Below are 22,058 nucleotides of genomic sequence, written 5' to 3' on the forward strand. Positions count from 1 at the left end.
CGACAGGTCGGGCTAGATTACTCGTTCCGGGTCATACCATTTGCATTCCTTGATCGAGGCAGCGCTTCGATTGGCTATGGAGCTGCTTTAGTTATTTTCCTTCACTCTCGTGTCATCGGAGGACAAACGAGAGGGAGAGAGGGGGCGACGAAGGAAGAGAAGGAATTGCAAGGTCAGAAACCTTTCCGCTGCCTAAGGCTTGCGTACTCGACCACTTCTACTTATTATCGCTAGCACGCTGCGACACAGCATTGAGTATCGAGGGCACTCATGAACCGATGCCGGCGTCCTTGCTTAGTCAGTGTCTTTCGTATGTTAATAGAAGCAGGAAAAACATCTGTATCGACACACTTCTTCCTCTTTTTGTTTACAGCTTGTCCAGTTTTTATACCCGGTTGCTGTTTCTGATGAGGAGCGACATATTCAGAAATATTGCAACATTTGCGCCTTGAAAGGCAGACACTCCCGAGGCCCGCTAAGGGTCTCAGTAAATCAGAGGAATGTTACCTTCGCAGGCTACAAACTATGTCTTTCAATAACCCAGCTACGCTTCACGCCATTGAGGCCGAGTCCTTTTCGGCACAGTGCAAATTTTGTGGCCAGAAGGCAAACTTGTACCACATGGTATGGGCTTGTCAGAAAAATGACAGCAATCAGCCAACGCGGGAGGGCTGGGAGGCGGCCCTGTCCAGCTCGGACCTCGAGGAACAACGAGCCCTCGTCGCCAGAGCACGGGCAGCGGCTTCACCAACGGCGTCCCGGACGAGGGACCCGATCAGCCTTCCCTTCAACTAAGGCATTGTGGCTTTAATAAACGTTTTCATCATCATCATGAGGAGCCTCCACTTCCACCATCATTAAACCATTCCCTCTCCTGCTTCTTCACGCTTTGATTCTCTTTGCACATTGTCTTGGCTCCACTTTCTAGGGCGCCCTCTGGACCTCTTGCCCTGAACTTTTAATTTAATCAATTTTTTTTTTTTTTACCGTGTATCCGTAGTTTGTTCTCATCTCATCACCAAAGCGTCAGAGCTGGCGTTCTCCAATATTTCTTTCTACATTTGTTGCTTTCAAAGTGCTTCGCACGTGGTCGTTTCGTTCTTTGTTTTTTCTTTACATTTCACACATATATCTCAGTGCCTTCATTTCGTCTGCTTCCATCTTTTGCTTATTGACGATCTTTAGGGGTATCAATCTAATTATATTTAAAACTCAGTTTCCTGCTTGCGTAAAGGTTTCCTTATTCTGTAACTCTTTCCAGGCATCACAACTAGATCAAGAAGACAAGGGCATGAAAGTAAGAATAGGACACATACTGTATTTCAAACTCACATTTGTCACGTGTGTCCTACCACTACTTTCTTGTTCGTGCCATTTTTCGTTATTAAAGATGCCTAAAATCAGTAGCCGAATAGCCCATTTAAGATCCTTGTAAGGGAGCGTGTTTGAGTTGTTAGCGTCTACGAGGTACGGGTAGGCAATCGAGTGGAGTGGACGTGTTCTTCTCGATAAAAAGAGAAGTATTTGCGTTTCTAGGCATAAAGCCGAGATTGCTTTACATGTGTCCCAGCTGAATTTAACGAAGATTTTAAAAACACGGAGTGCCCTAGCCGAGTGAAACCAACAAAGGTTTCAGAGTTACGCGCTCTAGTCTGAAGTATATTTATTGTTCTTCAAAATGTAAATAATTGGCAAACAATAATTAGCTTACTTTTTATTTATTGCTTGAGGAACAAGATGTGAATACAGAAGCTGTAGATCGGCTCGAAAAACACCTCACAGCACTGTTTTCATCAAGGTACGATTTACCTAGCTTTATTTATTGGCTTTCAAAGAAAGCTATCACATGACCAACTGATGGCTCACATCTCTGCCCAAGTACGCTCGCAAAGCCTCGTCGGGGAGGGCATGTCCAAAAAAAAAAAATCGTAGGGCTTTAAAGTAGTTGCACGAAATAGGACGCGCAAAGTACTTGAGTCAACACCGCCTCAAAGGCAACCGCACGCAAGCTCTTTTCGTCAGCCGCTATCGGCAGCCGCGCGCAGGGAGTGAGGGCGGTGCCAGTTCCGCGCGTTGACGGAGCAGCTGCATATAAGACACTGGCGCTCCGTCAAAGGTTGAGGCTTCACACATACCTCGGGTTTTTCAGCTTTGCTAGTCAAGTAGCGCTTTCGAGCCAAAAGCGGATCTTGTTCCTGAGACGCGTCTTGGGGCGTTGAAGTGACACCGTTGTCACGTGGGAGCTTTTTTTTTCATAGCGCGAGTTATGCTTTAAGGGCGGTAAAAAACTATTTTACTCGAACGATAGCTTGGAGTACACATTTTAGTCCGCTGTTTTACAAAAGGATGCTGATACTTTGTTCCTGAAACAATGATTAAAAATTTGGCTTATCTGTAATTACCAATTAGTAACGTTTTGAGAAGAAAAAAATACTGCAAACTAGGCCAGGCGACTCTCAACACATTTCAGTTGATTTCACGGGGCTGGGATGTTCCGTGCTTTTTAAAAGCTGGAACACCTGTGTAGAGAAAACAGGCAGTAGAGATTATGAGAAAGAAAAAATTAAAGAAAGAGGAACCAGCCCATGGCTGCTCTTACGTTTTAAGCTGATATGAATGTTTGAGGAAATAATCATGTGCGAGCACGTCCTCGCACGCCAAAAGGTTCTTTAAAGTTTAAATCCGCGAAAAATCAGTTTGCAGAAAATTATTTTGCTCGGAACAAGTCTGGTCGGTCACAGATATATAACGCAGTTTCTGTTCAGCCGACGCGCACAGTCATGGCAGCTGTCATGGAAATCTTAATTAAAGCAGTCCACGCCTAAGAGTACAATGTTCTTTTGTCGCTGGTGTCAGGAATGAGCTTTGATGAAGGACATTACACAGCCACTTGTACAAGGAGCGTTGTCTGCATAATCTTCTACTGCGTCGCCAGCAGCATGAAAAGCTTTCCAGGTAAAACGCAGTGAAGGTGTTAAGCTGCCTCTCACGTATCCGCGATATATGTAGTTGCCTGCAAAAAAAAAAAAAACTCTCAGTCAAACTTTTCCGCAGCCCAATCTCCGACTCCTCGGAACCAAAATATTTTGCGACATTTTATAGTTTTTTTCTTTTTGATTTTAAAAACCAGCGTTACAAAGTTTCTTCGGTTCGGTATTCACGCAGGAGAAATCGCCTGAAATGAAACAGCTTTCAAGCTAACGTCGAATAGCTACTTCCCAGGCTTTTCAACGCTGGTTTGTGGAAGCTCTCTGGGCTTCTGTTAACGATGGGAAAATTCCATGTCTCAGCAGAATAAGAACCTGTATGGAACGAGCAGACTCCGCGTCTTTTCTAAATAACTGTCCGGAAATTCTACTCCATTTATTTTTTGTTTAGAGTCGCGGAGAAACCGTGCGTCTTATATAACTCTTTTTGACAAGGCAGTCCTCATTTCCGAGAGCAGCGTGAGAAATTTACTTCTGACTGCTTAAAATACACTACAGATCCCCGGTGGTACCAGGAAAGCACAGGAGAGCGGGTGGAGAAAAACATCGAGGGAAGTTTTCTTTTTTTTTTCTTTTCTTTTGCGTTTGTCGTAAAGCTAGACAGCCCTTGCTGCAGCGCGTGTTAAACAGTCAGACGAGGAAGCCGTTTTCAACAATCATTAATTGACTTGGCGTCTGCCGCTCTGTGACAGAAGTGGACTGCATGGGATGATTAACTCAAGGAGAAAAACAACTATAAACTTGTTAGAGTAAAAAGAAAGCTTCGGAGCACTATGCTGACTGACTATAACGCAGATAATTACTGTGCGGCCACGGACGAAAGTAGAAACTGAGTTATAATGTAAATTTATACTGTTCCAAGAATTGGGATTAGGTTTTCAGAAACATACAGCATGAGCCTGTAAAAAAGAAAAGAAAGAAAAAACTTGACAACCTCTTAATTCGTTCACAGCAGTGTCAAGTATTTAAGGCCAGTGGTTTGGTTGTCTCTTTTAGCGAGAACATTTCGTGGAAGGGGAAAAAAACATTACCCGGCTGCTCTTCAGACTTACCACCAGTAACTTTTTTGCTGGGCAGTGCGACGAGTAACAGCCCTAAGCGTGCCGGCTTTCCAGGCGTTACTATCGTGTGGCTCTTGTACATGCATGTGCATTGATGTGCAGGAACACGCAATCTGAAAGATATAACCTCAATTTCATTCAAACATTAATTGCATAAAAAGTGTGAGGAATACGCGAACTTTTGACCCGCTTAACATGTTTAAAGTGCAATGCAGGTTATAGACATTTGTTCAAGTGAAAAAATTTCTGAGCTAGTTCGTTCTGTAATATTTTAAAGTATAGGAATAAAGCGCTACGAACGAAAGCAGCACACACAGAGCGGCCGTCCCGTCGCATACGATGCGTGTTCGTCTTTCGTAGCAATGCATTTCTATACGCTTCGATGCAAAAATTTCTTCACAAGTGCTAGCTAAGTTTTACAGCGAAAAGCTGTTATCGGCCATCCGCAATGGCTGTCAGTAAATAGTCCCCAGGCACAGCTACAACGCAGCCTGAGCGTTCCTCCAGCGCCCGTGGCCGATTTGTCTTCTTTGTGGCTTAGAGTGGAGGTCGCGCGGGGCTTAGGCTGGTAATGGTTCGTTTGCCGGTTGGGCGTCCTTGCTGGCGGTGATGGTGTAGCAAGATCACATGACTGAGTCTAGCGCACCTCTCTCGCGCCCCTGGCCGCTTCGTCCTCTTTGCGGCTCAGAGCGGAGGCCACGCGGACAGTGCAGCCCATTCCTCAGGCAGACTCGGGACCGTTGTATCAGTCGTGTCAGAAAAAGCGTTGACCATGGTAAAATCCAGCCGTACTTCCTCAAGCACAAGAGAGACGCATCCTGTCTAGCTGCCCCCTTGGCAGTGACGACAGGGCCGCCGCCTGCCGAACGCGTTCTAATAGATGGACAGTCAGTACAGCGGGAACGCCATGGTGGATAACAGCTTTTCTCAGAATTGTTCCTGTTAAGCAGTACCTTAGCCGTTGTAGATTTTTTATACCGTAAATTCTGGGTTTTTTGAATTTGTAAATATTGCCAAACAGAACTAAAAATTTGAAAGAAACAAATTTTCTAGATGTGTACGGTAACAATGCTGATTTTTAGACGAAATTTCTTATTCTACCTCACTGCTATTCTGCGCATATTAATTCCCGAAAAAAACGCCGGTGCGCAGAGCCGCTGCTCCTTCGCTTGTGCCCTGATGAAACGATGGACGTGGCCTTCAATGATAAAGGACCGAGAAAAAGGGGAGAAGGGAAAGGACCGAATGGCGTAAGGTTAAGCTGCGAGAGCAAAAAGAAGATCCATCGCGTACCTCGAACCAGGGGAATGAATGTCCTAGAGACGGTTTCAATATCCACGGAGGCGAACACCGAGACGGATATAGGCTGAGGAGAGGGCCCGTGCCGGCAAAAAGCGATTGGCGCAACAGAGCGCCAAGGCAACGAAAAAAAAATAATAAAGTGACGGTGAAATATTGCGTCCCCAGTGGCAGTACGTCAATCCCGTATCCCGCGCTTGAGTGGTCGTTCTGTCGGCAAAGTGGTCGGTGCTTACGGATCGGAAGGCCGCTCCCTCCGTGAAAATAGAGGCGTGAGGGGAACATGGGTTCCGCCGCTCAGCGGCACACTCGAGGAGTGCATGACGGGGTTCTTGCGGGGCTTGTTCATCCCTCGAGTGGACGTGCATGACCTTGACACTGACCTCCTCTTCTGCTGCGGGGGCAGAAAGCTGGGTTTTCTTCAGCTAAGGCATACTGCAGGTTCCAGGTCCTTTTCGCTTTCTTTCTTTCTTTCTTCTTTCTTTCTTTCTTTCTTTCTTTCTTTCTTTCTTCTTTCTTTCTTTCTTTCTTTCTTTCTTTCTTTCTTTCTTTCTTTCTTTCTTTCTTTCTTTCTTTCTTTCTTTCTTTCTTTCTTTCTTTCTTTCTTTCTTTCTTTCTTTCTTTCTTTCTTTCTTTCTTTCTTTCTTTCTTTTCTTTCTTTTCTTTCTTTCTTTCTTCTTTTCTTCTTTCTTTCTTTCTTTCTTTCTTTCTTTCTTTCTTTCTTTCTTTCTTTCCTTTCTTTCTTTCTTTCTTTCTTCCTTCTTCTTTCCTTTCTTTCTTTCTTCTTTCTTTCTTTCTTTCTTTCTTTCTTTCTTTCTTTCTTTCTTTCTTTCTTTCTTTGTGTCTTTTCATTTCTCCCCTCTTATCCTTTCCTTCGCCATTTATTTCTTTATCTCTGCATCGCATCTTCCCTTTCTTCTTTCATCCCTCGCTCTTTCTTTTCCTTCATTCCTTCCTTTATTTTGCCTTTCTATATTTTTCAATTTCTTTTTTCTTTTTTCTTTGTTACTTTTCATCTCCTCCCTTGCTCTTGGTTTGGTTTGGTTCATGGGGTTTAACGTCCCAAAGCGACTAAGGCTATGAGAGACGCCGTAGTCGAGGGCTCCAGAAATTTTGACCCCCTGGGGTTCTTTAACGTGCACTGACATCGCACAGTACACAGGCCTCTAGAATTTCTCCTCCAAAGAAATTCAACCTTTCTCCCTTCCATTTTTTCTTCTTAGCTCCAGAGTGTATTCATTCCATTCCTTTTATATTATCTTTCATAATGTTTCTTTTTAGATTCTGCAGAACAGGTATGTATCACCCGTTCGGGTTTGACATAGTACCACAATGTGGCGAGATGAAAAAAGAAATTGAAGTGGAAGCTTGCAAAATAATTTATTTAACTCACTTTTCACTTCGGTTCTGCTCTTTTCTTGTTTTTTCTCTCCTACGTTGCCACAAAAAATAGCGGACAACGTGTCAGTGGCGCGCAAATCAGTTTTGTCTGTTTTTTTATTTACTAGTTATTGCCTGTCCTTGGTGGTGGAATAGCACCGCAGTATGAACCCCTACGCTGAGCAGACGAAGGTAGGCGCGTATCACAGACTATGCCTTTTATTTCAATATTTTATTTTTGCGGGAAGATGTTTGCGACCACAAGAGCTTAGCCGCATGTCTAGTTAACTATGTGACACGCGAGCTGTCAGTGCATGGCGGCACCATGGCGCGAATGCTTGGCCAATATTGCACGGCACACGCAGCGCTGTCATTGTTATTGAGATGCCATATTAAGGCGAGGATTAATACCGAGAGAATGGATGGGGATAACATGACAGGCAGGGTCATCTCGTTTGATGCTCACGCCGCCTGCTAACAATAGAGAAGTCTGCTTTCCATATGACAGTCAAGGTCCTTTCTGTCATGTGACGCACATCTAGCGTTTATCTTCATGAACCTCCGTCCCTTCATGTTCGCAGAAGACGCGATGCGATTAGAAAGTGTTCTATTTCTGTTCCGGAAGCTGCTCTTTGGTTAATCCTACAGCTCTGGTCGACTGCGAAACACTTATACTATATTAGGCTCGTAGTGATGGCGGGGACGGCTGATAGCTCTCTACTTGACGCCGAGAACACCGTGGGCGTGACGTCAAAAGGGCTTATCGCGTCTTTATTTAATTATAAGGTAACGAAATAAATTTGTTGCCGTTTATAATGTCGCATTATAAAAATGAACGCTCATACGCCAACAACTCTTTCGTGTGCTGGAAAAGAGCTTAGAGCGTGCGTAGGAAGATCGGCCGCGACTTATAAACACGTTCTGCTCCTTCAAAGTTCGAGCAACAGTGAAGGGAAAATAAGGCCTTGCATCAGCGTAGAGGTGGTCTCCCGGTCCGAGGCACAAGATATCGTGGTGACAGCCAATGTTAAACACGCTTGGGACTGGCATACAAGATACACTTTTCATCACTGGTGAGCCCTCGATAGAAAATGAACGCATTGCAACGCTGCAAGCGCTACGACAAACACGCGGTTGCCACTCGTCATTGCTTGTTGGCAACCTTCGGTGTTTGGGGTGCTCTTTTGCTCAACTCGAACGGTTTTCAGTGCAGTGCAGGAGAACTGCGATGCTTTCATCGGAAACTTTGAAGCGTGTGCCAAGCTAACCGCATGTTTGGCTGCTGTTCTCGTCTTTGGCCACCTTAGGGACCTCATTATCCCATATGTGTGTCCACAGAATTGAAATGAGTTGAATGTCTATTTCAGGCAGACAAGACACAAAAGTTCAAGTCTGTCTAAGAGGTTGACAAAAAAGCACAGATGCCTGACGAGTGTCAGTTTCTCAGTTCACACAATACGTCAGCATACGGTGAGGGAAAAAAAATAAACTGGTTACATGCAATGAATCGCGGACAAAAACGCTAAACATAATGCAGGCATTGACAGAAAGCGGGAGTGGAGGGTTAAACCAGTAAACATAATACAGGCACTGAAAGCAACCGGACATAATTTAAGAAGTCAAGTTTATACTAAAGTGACAACAAGTAAGCACTCAACTTTTTTCTTTGAGGACTGCTAACGAAGATGATTGATTTACTAAGGACATGATAGCAGAGTGGTGACTTAAGAAATCTGGTATAACAAATGATTGTTGTTGCATGTCTTAATTTGTTCGTATTTTACCTTTGTTGTAAGTTGTGTACTTTGTGTTGTATTCGTGTTCTTTCGGGAGGTATTTTCGAAAAAAAATTCTCTTTAATTAAGCTTCATTGCGTGGAATATGGTAATCGCTGTTTTTCCTGTTAGTGAGGTTTCTGAGTGTTAATTTAATGTTATTCTTGAAGAGCAGAGCGGAATGACACGTCCAGGGTGCGTTCTCGATAATGCGTAATATGCGTTTTTGCAAAATAAATAACATTTATAATACACGAAAACGGGTGCACAACAAAGAGATGCAATGACGATTGCACAACAAAGAGGAACCAATTCCTGACAGCGCATTCAATCTCAACCGTATTACCAAAGGCTTGACGTATTCCGCGGCTTGTCTGGGTTACTGGCAAGGTCGTTTTGAAGTCAGAGAGCTGACAATACCGAATCAGTTTTTTGTACTCCTCCATTTCGCATCGCCGCTAGTCAAGCAATGACTCCTGTGACGAAGCAACACGCTTGTATATGTCACAATCAATGTTTATACTTCCCGCATGACTATTGGTTTCGCCATTTGAGGCAGTTATTTTCAGATCAGTGTTTACTTCTGCAATGAGACGTCGAAAACAGCAGGTATTGTTTTGCGGTAGAAAGAGGGCAGATAGATAACAATCAGAAAAACACTTCATTGAATTCAGGCATATAATACAAGATGCAGAAACACCAAAGTAACATTTGAGCTTCTGGGACGCCGTCCGGCAACAGCAACATCCATTTATACTGCCGCACTTAGTTTTCGTTGGGCAACTACCGCATTGAATAACAATAGTTCAATTTTACAAGTGGCATCACGTAACTGTCTGCCAGTGTTTAAGCTGAAAACACCATCAGGCAACTCATTAAGTATATGTCGCATATTGCATGACTTTATGGATTCACCAAAATGAGTTCGCATTCTAGGGACAACATACGGAGGAATTTTTTCGCTATGGAACTGACATTTTCCTATTTAAAATCACATTTCCAGAAATACCAAATACAATAATTCCTCTGTACATGATGTACAGTCTTTGTCAAAAGTAACCATGCTGCATGGTTTGCTTCTAGCTCGTACAGTGGAGCCCTTACAGCTTCCCTGAAGCTGAAATGGTCGTTAAAGGTAAGGACTGGGGGTCTTCTTACCTTCCAACACCTTTTGATCTCTAGGAAAGCAACAAGGGCTCCACTATACAAGCTAGAAGCAAGCCATGCAGCCTGGTTACTTTTGACAAAGACGGTACATACCATATTGCCACGTATCATTGTAGTGTCCGTTCGTTCGCGCAAGGCTGCAGGAAAGGGGTGTTGTCATTTTTGTTCGTGACGCGAGAAGCGGCCGGACTAATCTTCGATTGATCGCAGCCATGAAGAGCTGCATCTACGTGTTTCCAGATTACTGTAGATGATCTTGACCTGTTATCTCGAAGTTTCCTTGCCGGCTTTAAATTGAGCGATGCCGCGAGCGGCGGGCATTCGTAGTTCGACGACTGACGAGCACGTTTGTTGCTTACGCCGTCGCCGAGTGGTTCAGTTCTTTTGCGGGCGCAAGTCAGCTTAAATAAAGAGCTTCGTTTCCAAGTCTTGCTGGTGTCTTCCTGACCGCTGGACCGCCGTCACTACAACGTGACCGCACCGCACCGCACCGCACCGCACCGCACCGCACCGCACCGCACCGCACCGCACCGCACCGCACCGCACCGCACCGCACCGCACCGCACCGCACCGCACCGCACCGCACCGCACCGCACCGCACCGCACCGCACCGCACCGCACCGCACCGCACCGCACCGCACCGCACCGCACCGCACCGCACCGCACCGCACCGCACCGCACCGCACCGCACCGCACCGCACCGCACCGCACCGCACCGCACCGCACCGCACCGCACCGCACCGCACCGCACCGCACCGCACCGCACCGCACCGCACCGCACCGCACCGCACCGCACCGCACCGCACCGCACCGCACCGCACCGCACCGCACCGCACCGCACCGCACCGCACCGCACCGCACCGCACCGCACCGCACCGCACCGCACCGCACCGCACCGCACCGCACCGCACCGCACCGCACCGCACCGCACCGCACCGCACCGCACCGCACCGCACCGCACCGCACCGCACCGCACCGCACCGCACCGCACCGCACCGCACCGCACCGCACCGCACCATACCATACCATATAATAACCCAGAAAAGCAGCTTCTCGGTACCTTATGTATTTTTATACTCTTTGCTGATGCTATATACTATAATATCGTGGACAGTATTTTCGGTGGATGGTATGGCCGACGCTGCCCAGCATACCGTCATGAGAGATGAACGAGTGATTGCCTTTTCGTACTTCATGTCCCTCGCCATCATACCTGAATATAGGAGGGAAGGAGATTGGGAAGTCGAATCTGTGCGCACTTGTCCGCTGCTGCCCTACAGGCTTTCGACTGTGCTTACATTTAAGCACGAGGAAGTTCAAACGAAGAAGAGGTATTCCACTCCAACACCGTAGTTCGCGATCGATCGTAAGGCTCGATAAGAACCGTCTAAAGGAGACACCTAGGAATGTCCAGCCGAAACTCTGCACATTCGCTCTGTTCTGCAGCCTCTCAGTGAAGCGTATTTTTTGGAGGAGTAGCAACCTGCTCTGGCTGGCCTCCTGCAGAGCTCGACTGACTTTCCCTGTCTTTTCGACCGTTATTAACTGATACCACGCTTACTTGTAAAGTGGAACTTAACAGTGTTGGGGATTTTTTCACGAAATTCGATATTGACTTCAATACCGGCTTTTCTGTGGCTATCCGCCGTAGCAGTTCGAATTTTCTTTTGAAGTAAAAAAAGGTAAAAGGCAAACGTCGACAATAGCGACACTGCAACCGGTGATTGCATTGCGTTTGCGTTGGGTCATGAATGTATATCAGCCGGGTTAATACAAGGACCGTGCCTTCCTTGTGTCTACATGGCTGGAACATAGAACTTGAATCTTATCCGAAATTCACTCAACACCCTGAAAACTGTGCGCTTACCGACGCAAACACGCAACGCTGGCGGCGTCAAGAACTTCTGTTTGGCTCTGCGTCCGCTTTTGATCAGGTGAGCAACTAGGTTTTCTTTGTTTTCGTGCGAAAATGTATGCGACATCGAAAGAGGGTATCAAGGAAAGCACGAGTTGAAGCGAAGATATTTCTACTGAAACGTGCCTTGGTGCGGATGTCCGAAGCATATTACAAAAGCTGAATACGGAAGGCTAGCCTAGGAATGGCTTAGGCTTTTCAATACCATTACCATCAAGTGATTTTTTGTTGCATTTGCTTTGAGATATACGCCGACAATGCGGTCTTTAAATGATCCGGTATCACTTTAATTTTCATTGCCACTTGAATTCATTGACAGTGGCGCAGTGCACACCGATTACTGTAAAACATGTTACGCTGTCTGTGCTTGCATTATGAGCCTTTTATTAGGGCAGATATTTTTCCGACCAAACTTACATTAAATGGCTGCTATTTCAACGGCACCTTTAATTAGCCTGTTTTAAGCAAAACTTTTACAACGTAATAACTAGGATAACTAATGACTACAACGTAATAGCTAGTGATAATAAAAGAAACACACACACGGCCAAGCTGAGCTGCGAAAGGGCGCCATTTGCAAGATAACAGTCACCAGTTGGGACGAAAGGTTAACTGAGCATCCCCGAGTAAAAAAAAAAAAAATATCTACCTCTCCCGTAACCGAGAGTAGAGTAAGCATGAAATGTTTACGGGCCTAATGTCATCTCGGTGGACACCCGAACCGCACCGTACAGGAAGGGAGGAACGCCACCACCCGTTTAGCGCGATGCCTTGCCATTTGAACGCAAGGTTTTTTGAGGAAAGGAAATGGCGCAGTAATTCTCTGCCATCTCGGTGGACACCCGAACCGCACCGTAATGGAAGGGAGGAACGCCACCACCCGTTCGGCGCGATGCCTTGCCCTTTGAACGCAGCGCTTCTCCCCCGGGCCCCTGTGCGCCTGCGCGGCTTTGCTTCGATGCGCGAAGCCCCTAAGAGATCACGTATGACAACGAAGTGTATCGTGGCATTTATGTGTTTTTTGCACGCGTTATTAGAAATCGGAAATTATAATTCCGTGCATTATCAAACGCACAGCGACTGATATCTTGATAAACATTGAGAAGGCACTGGCAGGAATTATTTTTTGTGACTCCTTTGGAGACCAACCGGCGCTTGCATGCCGGTCGCGTAGGAGGGCTTAGAGAGTCTCGTTAAATCTCGTAAAGTCTCGTACGGTGCCCGGATGTTCTCGTTTAAGAGCCCGGATGACTGGAATTCAGTGCCCGGATGATGGCTCTCGGTCTCGGCGTGCCGTCGACTGCCGACAACGGGGGCTAAAAGCATTTCATGCTTAAAAAAATATCTTTCGAGTATGTTTAGAAAGAGTAAGGGTGCAATTCTTCTATTACGTCCAGGCGGGACGCTATGAAACTTTGATGTATACGAAGGAGACGGCAGGGCATGTTCCTTCAGTCACGCAGACACACAACACGGCGTACTGTCACGGTGCCTTTACATTACAGTGCCTTCCCCGTTTCAGCGGACAAGGAGCATTCGGTCCGTGTCGCGTATATCTGCCAATATATTCACTGGTGGTCATCACTGTAAACTGAAAGATGCATGAAACAGCGAAAATGTTCGAACACGACAACTCAATGTAAGCTGGAAACAAAACAGGCTTGGGTTCGCTTCGTATGAGACGAAACAATGTTCCAAAAAGGAGCTTTCCTGTTCGAGCCTTCATCTGTGACATAAAAGGCAACCGGTATCTCACAGCGCCTGTTATTCGAGTGGAATCCTTGAGCAATCTTTCTTTCTGCCGTTTGTTTCCCCTGCTTTTACTGCTAGTCTGAGAGTTACTTTGCACACGACGCTGAAGCGACGTAAACAGAAGGGACGACGCGCGCCAAGAAAATCACCCTCAAATCTGTTTTTTGTCAGCTACAGCCTGGCCGCTTCTGCAGCTTCTCAGCTAAAGCAGACGCTGCTTCCGACACGGAGGCGACGGAACTGGCCCAGATTAATTTGATCACGGCATTGAAGAAGCCATCACTCGTTTCACCGATTCTCGTCTTGGCCGGCTTTCCTGCTTGTCCCTCTTGTTGTTTATTTTAAATCGCTTATTTGAGTTCTTTACGCTTATATACAGAAATGTGAGAGGATACGCTTCGCTCCGCTTTTCGCACAGTAGGGGAGGATGGTATCGTGCTCAGCAACCGGTCGATAAAGAGGCCGTTTCAATTCAAGGTTGTCACGGTCGCTTCCGACTGGGAAACACGTGGGGCGATCTGTCTGTGTTTTATATATCGTTGCTTTACTTGTCAGAGAAACAGTAGCGGCAATCGAGCTCCTACTTTCTCATTTGCTTCTTCGTTTCTTTTTGTTTACTCGTAACACATGTCTTAGCACAACGTGGTCTTTCACTGGTCATTTTACAGAGGCAGTCGAAACGGGCTTTTGCTAGGGTCCTACCACGTTTTCTTAGCTTCGCGGGACTTCGTGAGCATTAATGCAAAGAAAGAAAAACGATAAGAAGCGTGTGTAGTTTTCGCCTTAGGACTTGCCGGAAAGTTTACGACACATTCAAAAAGCGTCTGAAGTGTATTTTCTTTGTGTATGAGATAAAAACGGATAAGCGCACATTCATCTAACGTACAAGCGCACGCGATCCAACAGCTATCCCACCCATAGCGAGGAAAGTATGATTGCGTCAGAACACAGCAGCGCTGAGAGAAGCGACTGTTGGAGACTGGGACTAGAGCGGAAGAAATGTCTAAGGAGAATAGAAACCGACTACAGGCCACGGAAAACTTGTTTTCCTGCAGCGATATTTCAAAACCTGCTTTAAGTAATGCGACGAGATCTGTTGCAGGAGCACACCGCTGACGGTGGCACCTAGCGTCAACGAGTTCCTCCCATGGGAACTGAAATGGGTCGGAGAGGATATTCGCTGACGACCGTATGGCACGGCGGCCGGAAACACATCGCCTTTTGGGAGAGCTTTTTCGTTCTGGTACTTATGGGCTCACATAGGAAGGAATCAGTTTCGCGCTTACTCGATAAGCTAGCTAGCTGGCCTTGGACTGTTATGAAAGCGAGGAGAGGTCTCGCTTCTTGCTCAAATGTAGCAGCGAAATAGGCTTTGTGGTCTTCAAGTGTTATATAAAGGATACTTGCCGCAGGTTCTGACCAGAAGTTTCCTAATTGGCGCAGTGTTCACAAATATATAAACGCAACGTGCGACTGACGGCTTTTTTGTTACTTTTTGCCAGTTTTTGTCCTCATTCGCTTGGTTGCACTCTTTTAGTTCCTGACTAGCATTAAATCACGCTGTTATTTTCTTTTTACTTGCGTTGTTACCTTCTTTTTTGTCCTTGTCACTGAACAGAGCCTACGGCTGGTGAATTCAAAGGGATGAGCCCCTTCGAAATGCCTAAGGCTTTCCTTTTAACCATTTCGAGGCGCCACTGCTCTGCTCAGCTGGGTAAAATTGTTGCACATCGAATTTCAGCAAAGTAAAACTTCGAGGAAAAAGTTTCATTTTTTCTTCCATGCTTACCCTGTGGAGGAAGCTATTACTTTTAATTTAAAACATTTCACGCGGCTTATATTTTCCTGCGGATCACGCCAACATTGTGTTTGGTGTCTGACAGGTTCTTAGTACTCTTGAAATTTGTACACTACTTAAAATTCAAGTCGTTTTGTTGCAAAGGCGGGAGTGAGCTGCCGAGTAATTGACTCAGTTTCTTAGCTTTTTGCTGAAAAAGTTGCACCCTCATGTGAGAGCTATGGTGCGAGCGCACTGCGCAAGGTGCCAACTAAGGGCACGGCTCTCCCCCCCCCCCCCCCCTCCTGTCGTGCATCGCCAGTCACGACAGTCATGGATTAAGGGAAGCCTCACGTTGGAAGATAAGGAGCATTATGAACGTGTGTTAGTGCTTACGGGACGAAGAGTGCGTACATTTGAATTAAATGGGGGAAAAGTGTTGACTAAGATAAATCACATTCTCAACTAATACTCATCAATACTAATACCCATAGTCACGACAAGCTGCACTTGTCGTGAGGAGACAAAGCGCCTGTGTCTCGTCTTTCCTTTCTGCGTACCTCGTGAAGTTTGCGCTGTTTCCATTGTGAAGCATCAGTAAATTGTCAAATCCGGGAAAAGTAAACCATTCCTAATTTACTGTGCCTTACACCACAGTTTGTCGAAGGTTTAAAACGCAGGATTGAGCTTAATAAAACAGAACTTCGCTTTTCTTATACAGTAGGCCGTAAAGCGGCACTTTGAGCATAAAAAAAGGCTTTGCTCTTGTTTCTACAACGACTCGACCTTTTTAATCTTAGAGCGCGAGCAATAGTGGCATTATTAATTCTTCACAAAATATCAGCCCGAGATGTAACACTGAGGAAAGTAAATGCGGTGAAGGGGTTTCTTCAGGACAATTCAGGCCACATGCCTTTCAAGTGTATGAAGCGACTTACACCTTTTAAATACTATCAGCTTGTCAAAGAGTCGAGGTTTATAGCTATTTAATAACAATCTTTATGCTCCGTAGATGCGCATTGGCAATGTGTTGCATCATTTGCCAACACCTTTTATTTTTTTGCTCGTTTCTGCAGCAGTGAAGGGACAAGAAGGGAATAATGGAGTAGTACGTGGAGGGGGAGGGGGGGTTACAATATCCGTAATGCCTGACTTGTTAACCAAGATAATAGCGAAGAGTTTGCGAGTTCTTGCATTCGCTGTGTTATGAGATTAAAATCACGTCTCACATCTTTCGGGACTTTCCTCTTCTCTTTATGCTCACATCGCTGAGGTCTGTCTCTCCCATCGTCACTGATCGCAGTACTCAAAATGACACGGCACATGCATACAATTATATTCTGCTTGTTGTTTGTGTCGCATTTTTTGTTTCGTTGCTTGCACGATGTCCAATTTGGTGCTCTCTCTGTTTTTTCTATTGCTCAGTAAAATCGTGCATTCTTGAAGATCGTGATGCGTGCCTGGACTATTATAAATGGCCGTATTCAGAACCCAGTTCGCATTACATGCCGCTTCTCTACTTTCCATTATGGAACATAGCAGTAATGGGGGGAAGGACAGGCGGAACATAAAACACAGTGGACGGGACGTGCACTGCCCGTTCTTTTTTTTTGAGAAGGGGAGGGGGGGGGGGGGGAATAGGTTTGGTTTTATGGGGTTTAACGTCCCAAAGCGACTAAGGCTATGAGAGACGGGGGGAATAGGGGGGAAGGGGGGCTTCTGTATGAGACGTGAGCATTGCGCACAGAGGAGATATGTACGGGTTGGCTTTATCAATAGCTGTTAAAAAACAAACAATTAAGAAGAAATTGTATTAATACGGTGTTGTAGTGTGTAGTTAAAAGCTGTTTTAAAGCAGTGAAGGTTTAGTTTTTGGGTGCAGAACAATATAAAAAGTCACTGCATAAGTTACAAAATAGTTGTTAGTTGTTCATAAAAGGGTTGTTAAACGCACAAAGGTGGTGAGAATGAAAACGTGCATTTAGTTAGTTCTGTTTGACAGGGTTCATGGGTGTGGGCGAACGTGTAATACCAGTTTTTTATGTATATTTTTGTGGGCACGACAGATTTGTGAGTTGCATAATACAAGAGAATACTGCTGGTCGTCCTTAGTAACAAAAGTTTTGGGCGTTGTTTCAGATATTAGGCAAGCTAGAGTGACAAATGTTCCCAGAAAATTAACGACCATGGGAAAGATCCTGGCTGAATTATCGTCAGACGCTAGTATGATGTAAAAAAAAAATCTACGTATCAAAAATGAATTTGGGAGTAGCACAACAATAAAAATTTACGATAGAGCAAATAATTAGAAAACTACCAACTGAGAAAAGTTTTTTGGTTCACGCAAGAAGGGTAACTTTTTTTAAGGTACTAGGGTAAACATAGTTGGTCATCTTCGATCATGACGGGAAGATTAATGATCTTGTAATTATTCACCGATAACGTAGCTTGCCTGAGTGCGCAGGGAAGGAAGCGGAAAACTGCAGAAAATTGGACGAGTTTGGCACCGAGGAATAATTTAGGCGCTTTGAATAAAAACTTTACTCCTCGAAGAGAAGCGATTGAAAGCGGTAAAAAATTGTGCGCCGCTGAACTCAGACAAAAAGAGACATGACGATCGAGCCGCCAGAGCGAGATGTGTTAACCATAATGAAATTCTGCTAGCTAGCCACTAGTCCACCATGGGCACGATGAGACCCGGGATGAAGGCCAAATAAAAGATTAGTAAAATATCTTTGTGTAAACTCGCGAGGAAGGGTCCCCTTTGTGATCGTCGATCGGCACACATGCCGCCCCTCTTGAGAAATTAATGCAGATGATCTTGCTTTTTTTTTTGCATGAGGAATGAAGAGCTGGAGTTTTGTACCCCAGGCCGAAGCTGTGGGCGACCATATTTTTCTTTGTTAGGTATAACGCAACGAAAATACTAGCACGAACTTTAGAGAAACCAACAGGTAGCTGTTAATCAGGGTGACAATATTTGGTTTCCGTCAAAAACGTATCTTTTCGACTTTTTTCAACAACAACAAAACTACTGGTCGTTTGCAACACCGGAGTGGTTTATTCTATACCGCTTTCCTGCGGCAAAACGTACATCGGCCGCACAGGCTACTGTATAAACTAGCAGCTGTTTGAACACCGCAGATGAGTGAAAGGGGCAGTGCCATCGAACCTTGCTGTGCACTACGAGTAGTGTAAAGATTGTTTCCCTCATTTGGACAGGACAAATATCTTGCTCAGTCACCTAAATCGGACCTGCAGGGAGTTAGTTGAGGCGTTTCTGATAAGCCAGGAGTCTGAAACATGTGTCGCCTCGCCTTCTATTAATCTCGTGGAAAAAGAGATTCGCGCTCTCGGGGAATGTGTGGCGACAGGGTGATAGCAGGTGCTTGTCATGTGCTAAGATTGCTAAATGGCTTTGTTGAGATGAGGCTTTTAGCCTTCCGCTGCATGCGCGTACGGGTTTTTTAGGGGCTACCACGATGTGTCATTGTGTTTTATCGTTGTATTTGCTGCTTATATATCTAACCCTTCTAGAAATAAAATTCAGTTGTTAGATTGCGCTCGTGTCGTCTCTTGCTTCTTCCACTACGTCCTGTGTTTCGCGCTGCTTTAAGATGAATCTTACCAGCCCCTTGCTCCGGGTTCTCTTTCCAGAAGCCCATCGGGAGTGTGGCAGCAACGGCACTTGGCTGCACGGCAACTGGACAAACTACACTGAGTGCTTGGATCTACTGCCACAGGTGAGTCCGAAAAGCCCTTAGGAGTGGTCTCTGCACAAAACGAGTGTTCTTTACGGAACTGCGTTCGCATTACTGCTTGCTCCTTGTCGTGTTTCCTTGCAATGTGCCCGTCGCGTGAAGTTTACTGGACATCAAATTTTTATATTCAAGGACAATACTCTCTTCGTGCTCCACTTAAAGTTGTACACTACTTTAACGTCGTGAGCTCTTTAAGACTTGCTTCAACTTGGCACTTCGTTGATTTTTACTCATTAAAAGCTTCGATCTGATTTTGCATTTTATTTCTTCTCGACGCAATTCCCTAGCGGCTCCGACTTACAACGTTGACTGCCCATTTCCCATACGCCCTTCTTTAACGACCCCCCCACCCCTTCCCCCCGGTTCGATTCCGCCATTAGTGAAATAGCTCAACAAAGCCGCAGAAGGGGCATTAGCCAGCGTTTTCTTGAGAAACGAGCTAGGAGACTCAACAGAAGAGCACTTGAGCGTGGGGGAGGAATGAAAAAAAGGGCACTAAGGGGACAGTGGCCTAATCGGTTCGTTATTGCATTCCAGACATTTAATCTCACTTTCGGTGCTGCTACCCACGGTACTCAGCGTCTGTCACTTTAATTACTTTTTTAATGCCATTACTCTTCATTACTGGCCTGCACATCTCGGAGGTAGAAATATATTAATTCAAGAAGTTGGTATACAACAAATATATTGCTCTTTAAAGCTAGTTCTGAAAGAAAAAAATTGCTCAACAAAAAAAGAGGTCACGTAATTTACAATCGCCTTCTAATTAATTCATAATGAGCGGGGGAAATTTTACTTTCAATTCTCACTATCTCATTGCCGCTTTTACTTTTCTTTGTGTATGTTACTTTGACAGAGGATATACCCTGCTTGACAAAGGGGTACGAACAGTATTCTGACATCGCAATTGTTTGTATTTTGAGCCTTCAGCTTGTTCTTTCATACCTTTTGTGGTTAGTGTATAGCTCTCTCATTTTTTTGCGAGTCCTAAATTGCGGTGGTTATTTTCCTTCTAAACGGGACGCCGAAAGTGCCTGCTTCTAGCTCTACTCTACTGTACGGCGATGTTGCTTGCCGGGCACATGTTTGCGTGCTACATTATGGGTAGGACGCAGTATTTAATAACTCTGACTAAACACTAGTGCATTGACCTCAGATGTAACGAAAATAAGTGTACCAACTCGAATGTAACGACTTTAGTGTATAAACCTTGAAAATAACGATTCACCGATTCGAATATAACGATAATGATTTACGAAGGATTGTCTTAGAGTTTTTTCTTACTAAATATTAAACATCATCCTGAATAAAATGGGTGAAAAGGTTTTCAAATTTCCGTTTTTGATGAATGATCTTTTTAAAAAATGGCTGAGGCTTAACTTGGTTAAGCCTGGAGAATGCGAAGCATCATCGTGTCGCATAATTTGGAGGCGCACAACCACAGCGACGGCGCGAGGTGGGCCCCCGTTTCTCCACTGTCGTGACGTCATCAAGTCACGTGGTGTGACGTCATGTATCACGTGATTTGGAGGCGCACAACCACAGCGACGGCGCGAGGTGGGCCCCCGTTTCTCCACTGTCGTGACGTCATCGTGTCACGTGGTGTGACGTCATGTATCACGTGATTTGGAGGCGCATAACCACGGTGAAGGGCTGAAGTGGTAGCTAAAGTAGTATGCTTCGCATAAAAGGGTTCGACGCTAGGCAAGTGCATCGTATTGCTTTTTTTTCAGCTCTGGGCGGAAACCTGAATCGCTAGAAAAAGCAAAATGAGTGCACGTAGCATGTTTCGCCTTTGGTTTGCATCGCGATACATGCTGACGTGAGAATTCTCCAGCTTGCCACAGATCGAATTCGAAAGCGCTATTTTTCGATAAATCATATAGAACCTTTAAACCATCAACGGGGAAGGTCGAAATGTTTGCATTTGAAAAAAATCGGCGTGCTTTCCCAGTGCTTTAAGGAAGACATCTTCGCGCGATCTGTTGTTTAGATTTTCACACGACTTCAAGTGTAAAGAAGGGCTGACTACCAACGATGCGCACCGTCGTCAATATCTATGGAAATGTACGAAAGTAGGCTTAACCCATCCTGAGAACGAGCTTACTTTCGTGCTTTCGGTCGAGAAGGATATGCTGCCATCAACAATCCTTGCCTTGCTGCTTGCTGCTTTTGGGCTATCCTGTGTTACACATGCATGACTTGTTAGCCTCACAATTTCTTATATGGACTAACAACAGGTCCTGTTTTCGGCTTGTGTATTGGTAACTCCCTGTGAGCACGCGATGTTATTTTTTTTTATGAGAATAAAAATTATTTCAATTCTGACTCTCCCGTAAACTGAACGAATGTTTTCACGTGTCGGTCGAGGAAACCCGCGTCCTGCAGTAGCACAAACATATTTGTTTCTCCCTTCGTTCCAATGCCGAGCCAAGAACGCCGGTTTCGCAATCAATGATATCGAACGGTATGCGCTGTTCCTCCTCTTCCCTCTTCCCCCCTTTCCCCATTCGCAGTCTGGGTCGAGCAACATTCCTGCCATAGCGAGCTACATCCTGCTCGTCTTTTCCCTGATATCCCTGGTCGCCCTGTGCGTGACGCTCTTCATCTTCACGTACTTCAAGTAAGTGGTCGTCTTGTACGCCTCTTTTCTGGGCAGTAGCAGGACGAAACAACAACAAGAAAGGGGAAAAAAGCGATACCGTTGTGTTCCCACTCACTGCGGGGAAGCAAAACACGTGCGTTGGCGTCAAGGAGGAAGTGGTGAGCGACGTTCCACCCTTGTCCCTTGTCACAGCCGCGTTACACAACCGGCACGACCGATATTGTTTGTTGTTGCAGCTGCCACCGAGGAAGGCGAAAGAACTTCAGCATTGTTGCTCCGGAAGTGCCTTTCTGAAAACAGCTGTTAGAGGCACTTTGCGCGGCAGTCTTGATCTACCTTGCCAAGTTTGCCAAGATCACGTGGTATGAAGTGACGTCATAAGTGACGCCGTTAAGAGGGACACGAGCGTCATGGCGCCATCAAGCTCTATTGCGCCGGAAGTGCTTTTCTGACAACAGCTGTTAGAGGCACTTCGCGAGAGGAAAATGTTAGACCCTGTCAAGATTGTTAGTGTCGCATGGTATAAAGTGACGTGGCCACTGACATAGCGGCGAAAATGCAAGGATGTGTGTGTTGGTT

The 22,058-nt window shown here is 45.6% G+C and overlaps 1 protein-coding gene across 1 annotated transcript in view; it reads left to right on the forward strand.

Moving 5' to 3' along the window:
• LOC149341727 (corticotropin-releasing hormone receptor 1-like) overlaps positions 1-22,058 on the forward strand; it is a 177,014-nt gene that overhangs the window by 82,181 nt on the left and 72,775 nt on the right. Inside the window, exons 3-4 of the mRNA XM_089543891.1 lie at positions 18,771-18,856; positions 21,391-21,497. Of these exons, the coding sequence (XP_089400017.1) occupies positions 18,771-18,856; positions 21,391-21,497 (193 nt within the window). The remainder of the gene's footprint in view (positions 1-18,770; positions 18,857-21,390; positions 21,498-22,058) is intronic.

The sequence above is a fragment of the Amblyomma mixtum genome, chromosome 5 (assembly GCF_055824585.1).
Source record: "Amblyomma mixtum isolate Tamu chromosome 5, ASM5582458v1, whole genome shotgun sequence".
Classification (NCBI taxonomy): Eukaryota; Metazoa; Arthropoda; class Arachnida; order Ixodida; family Ixodidae; genus Amblyomma; species Amblyomma mixtum.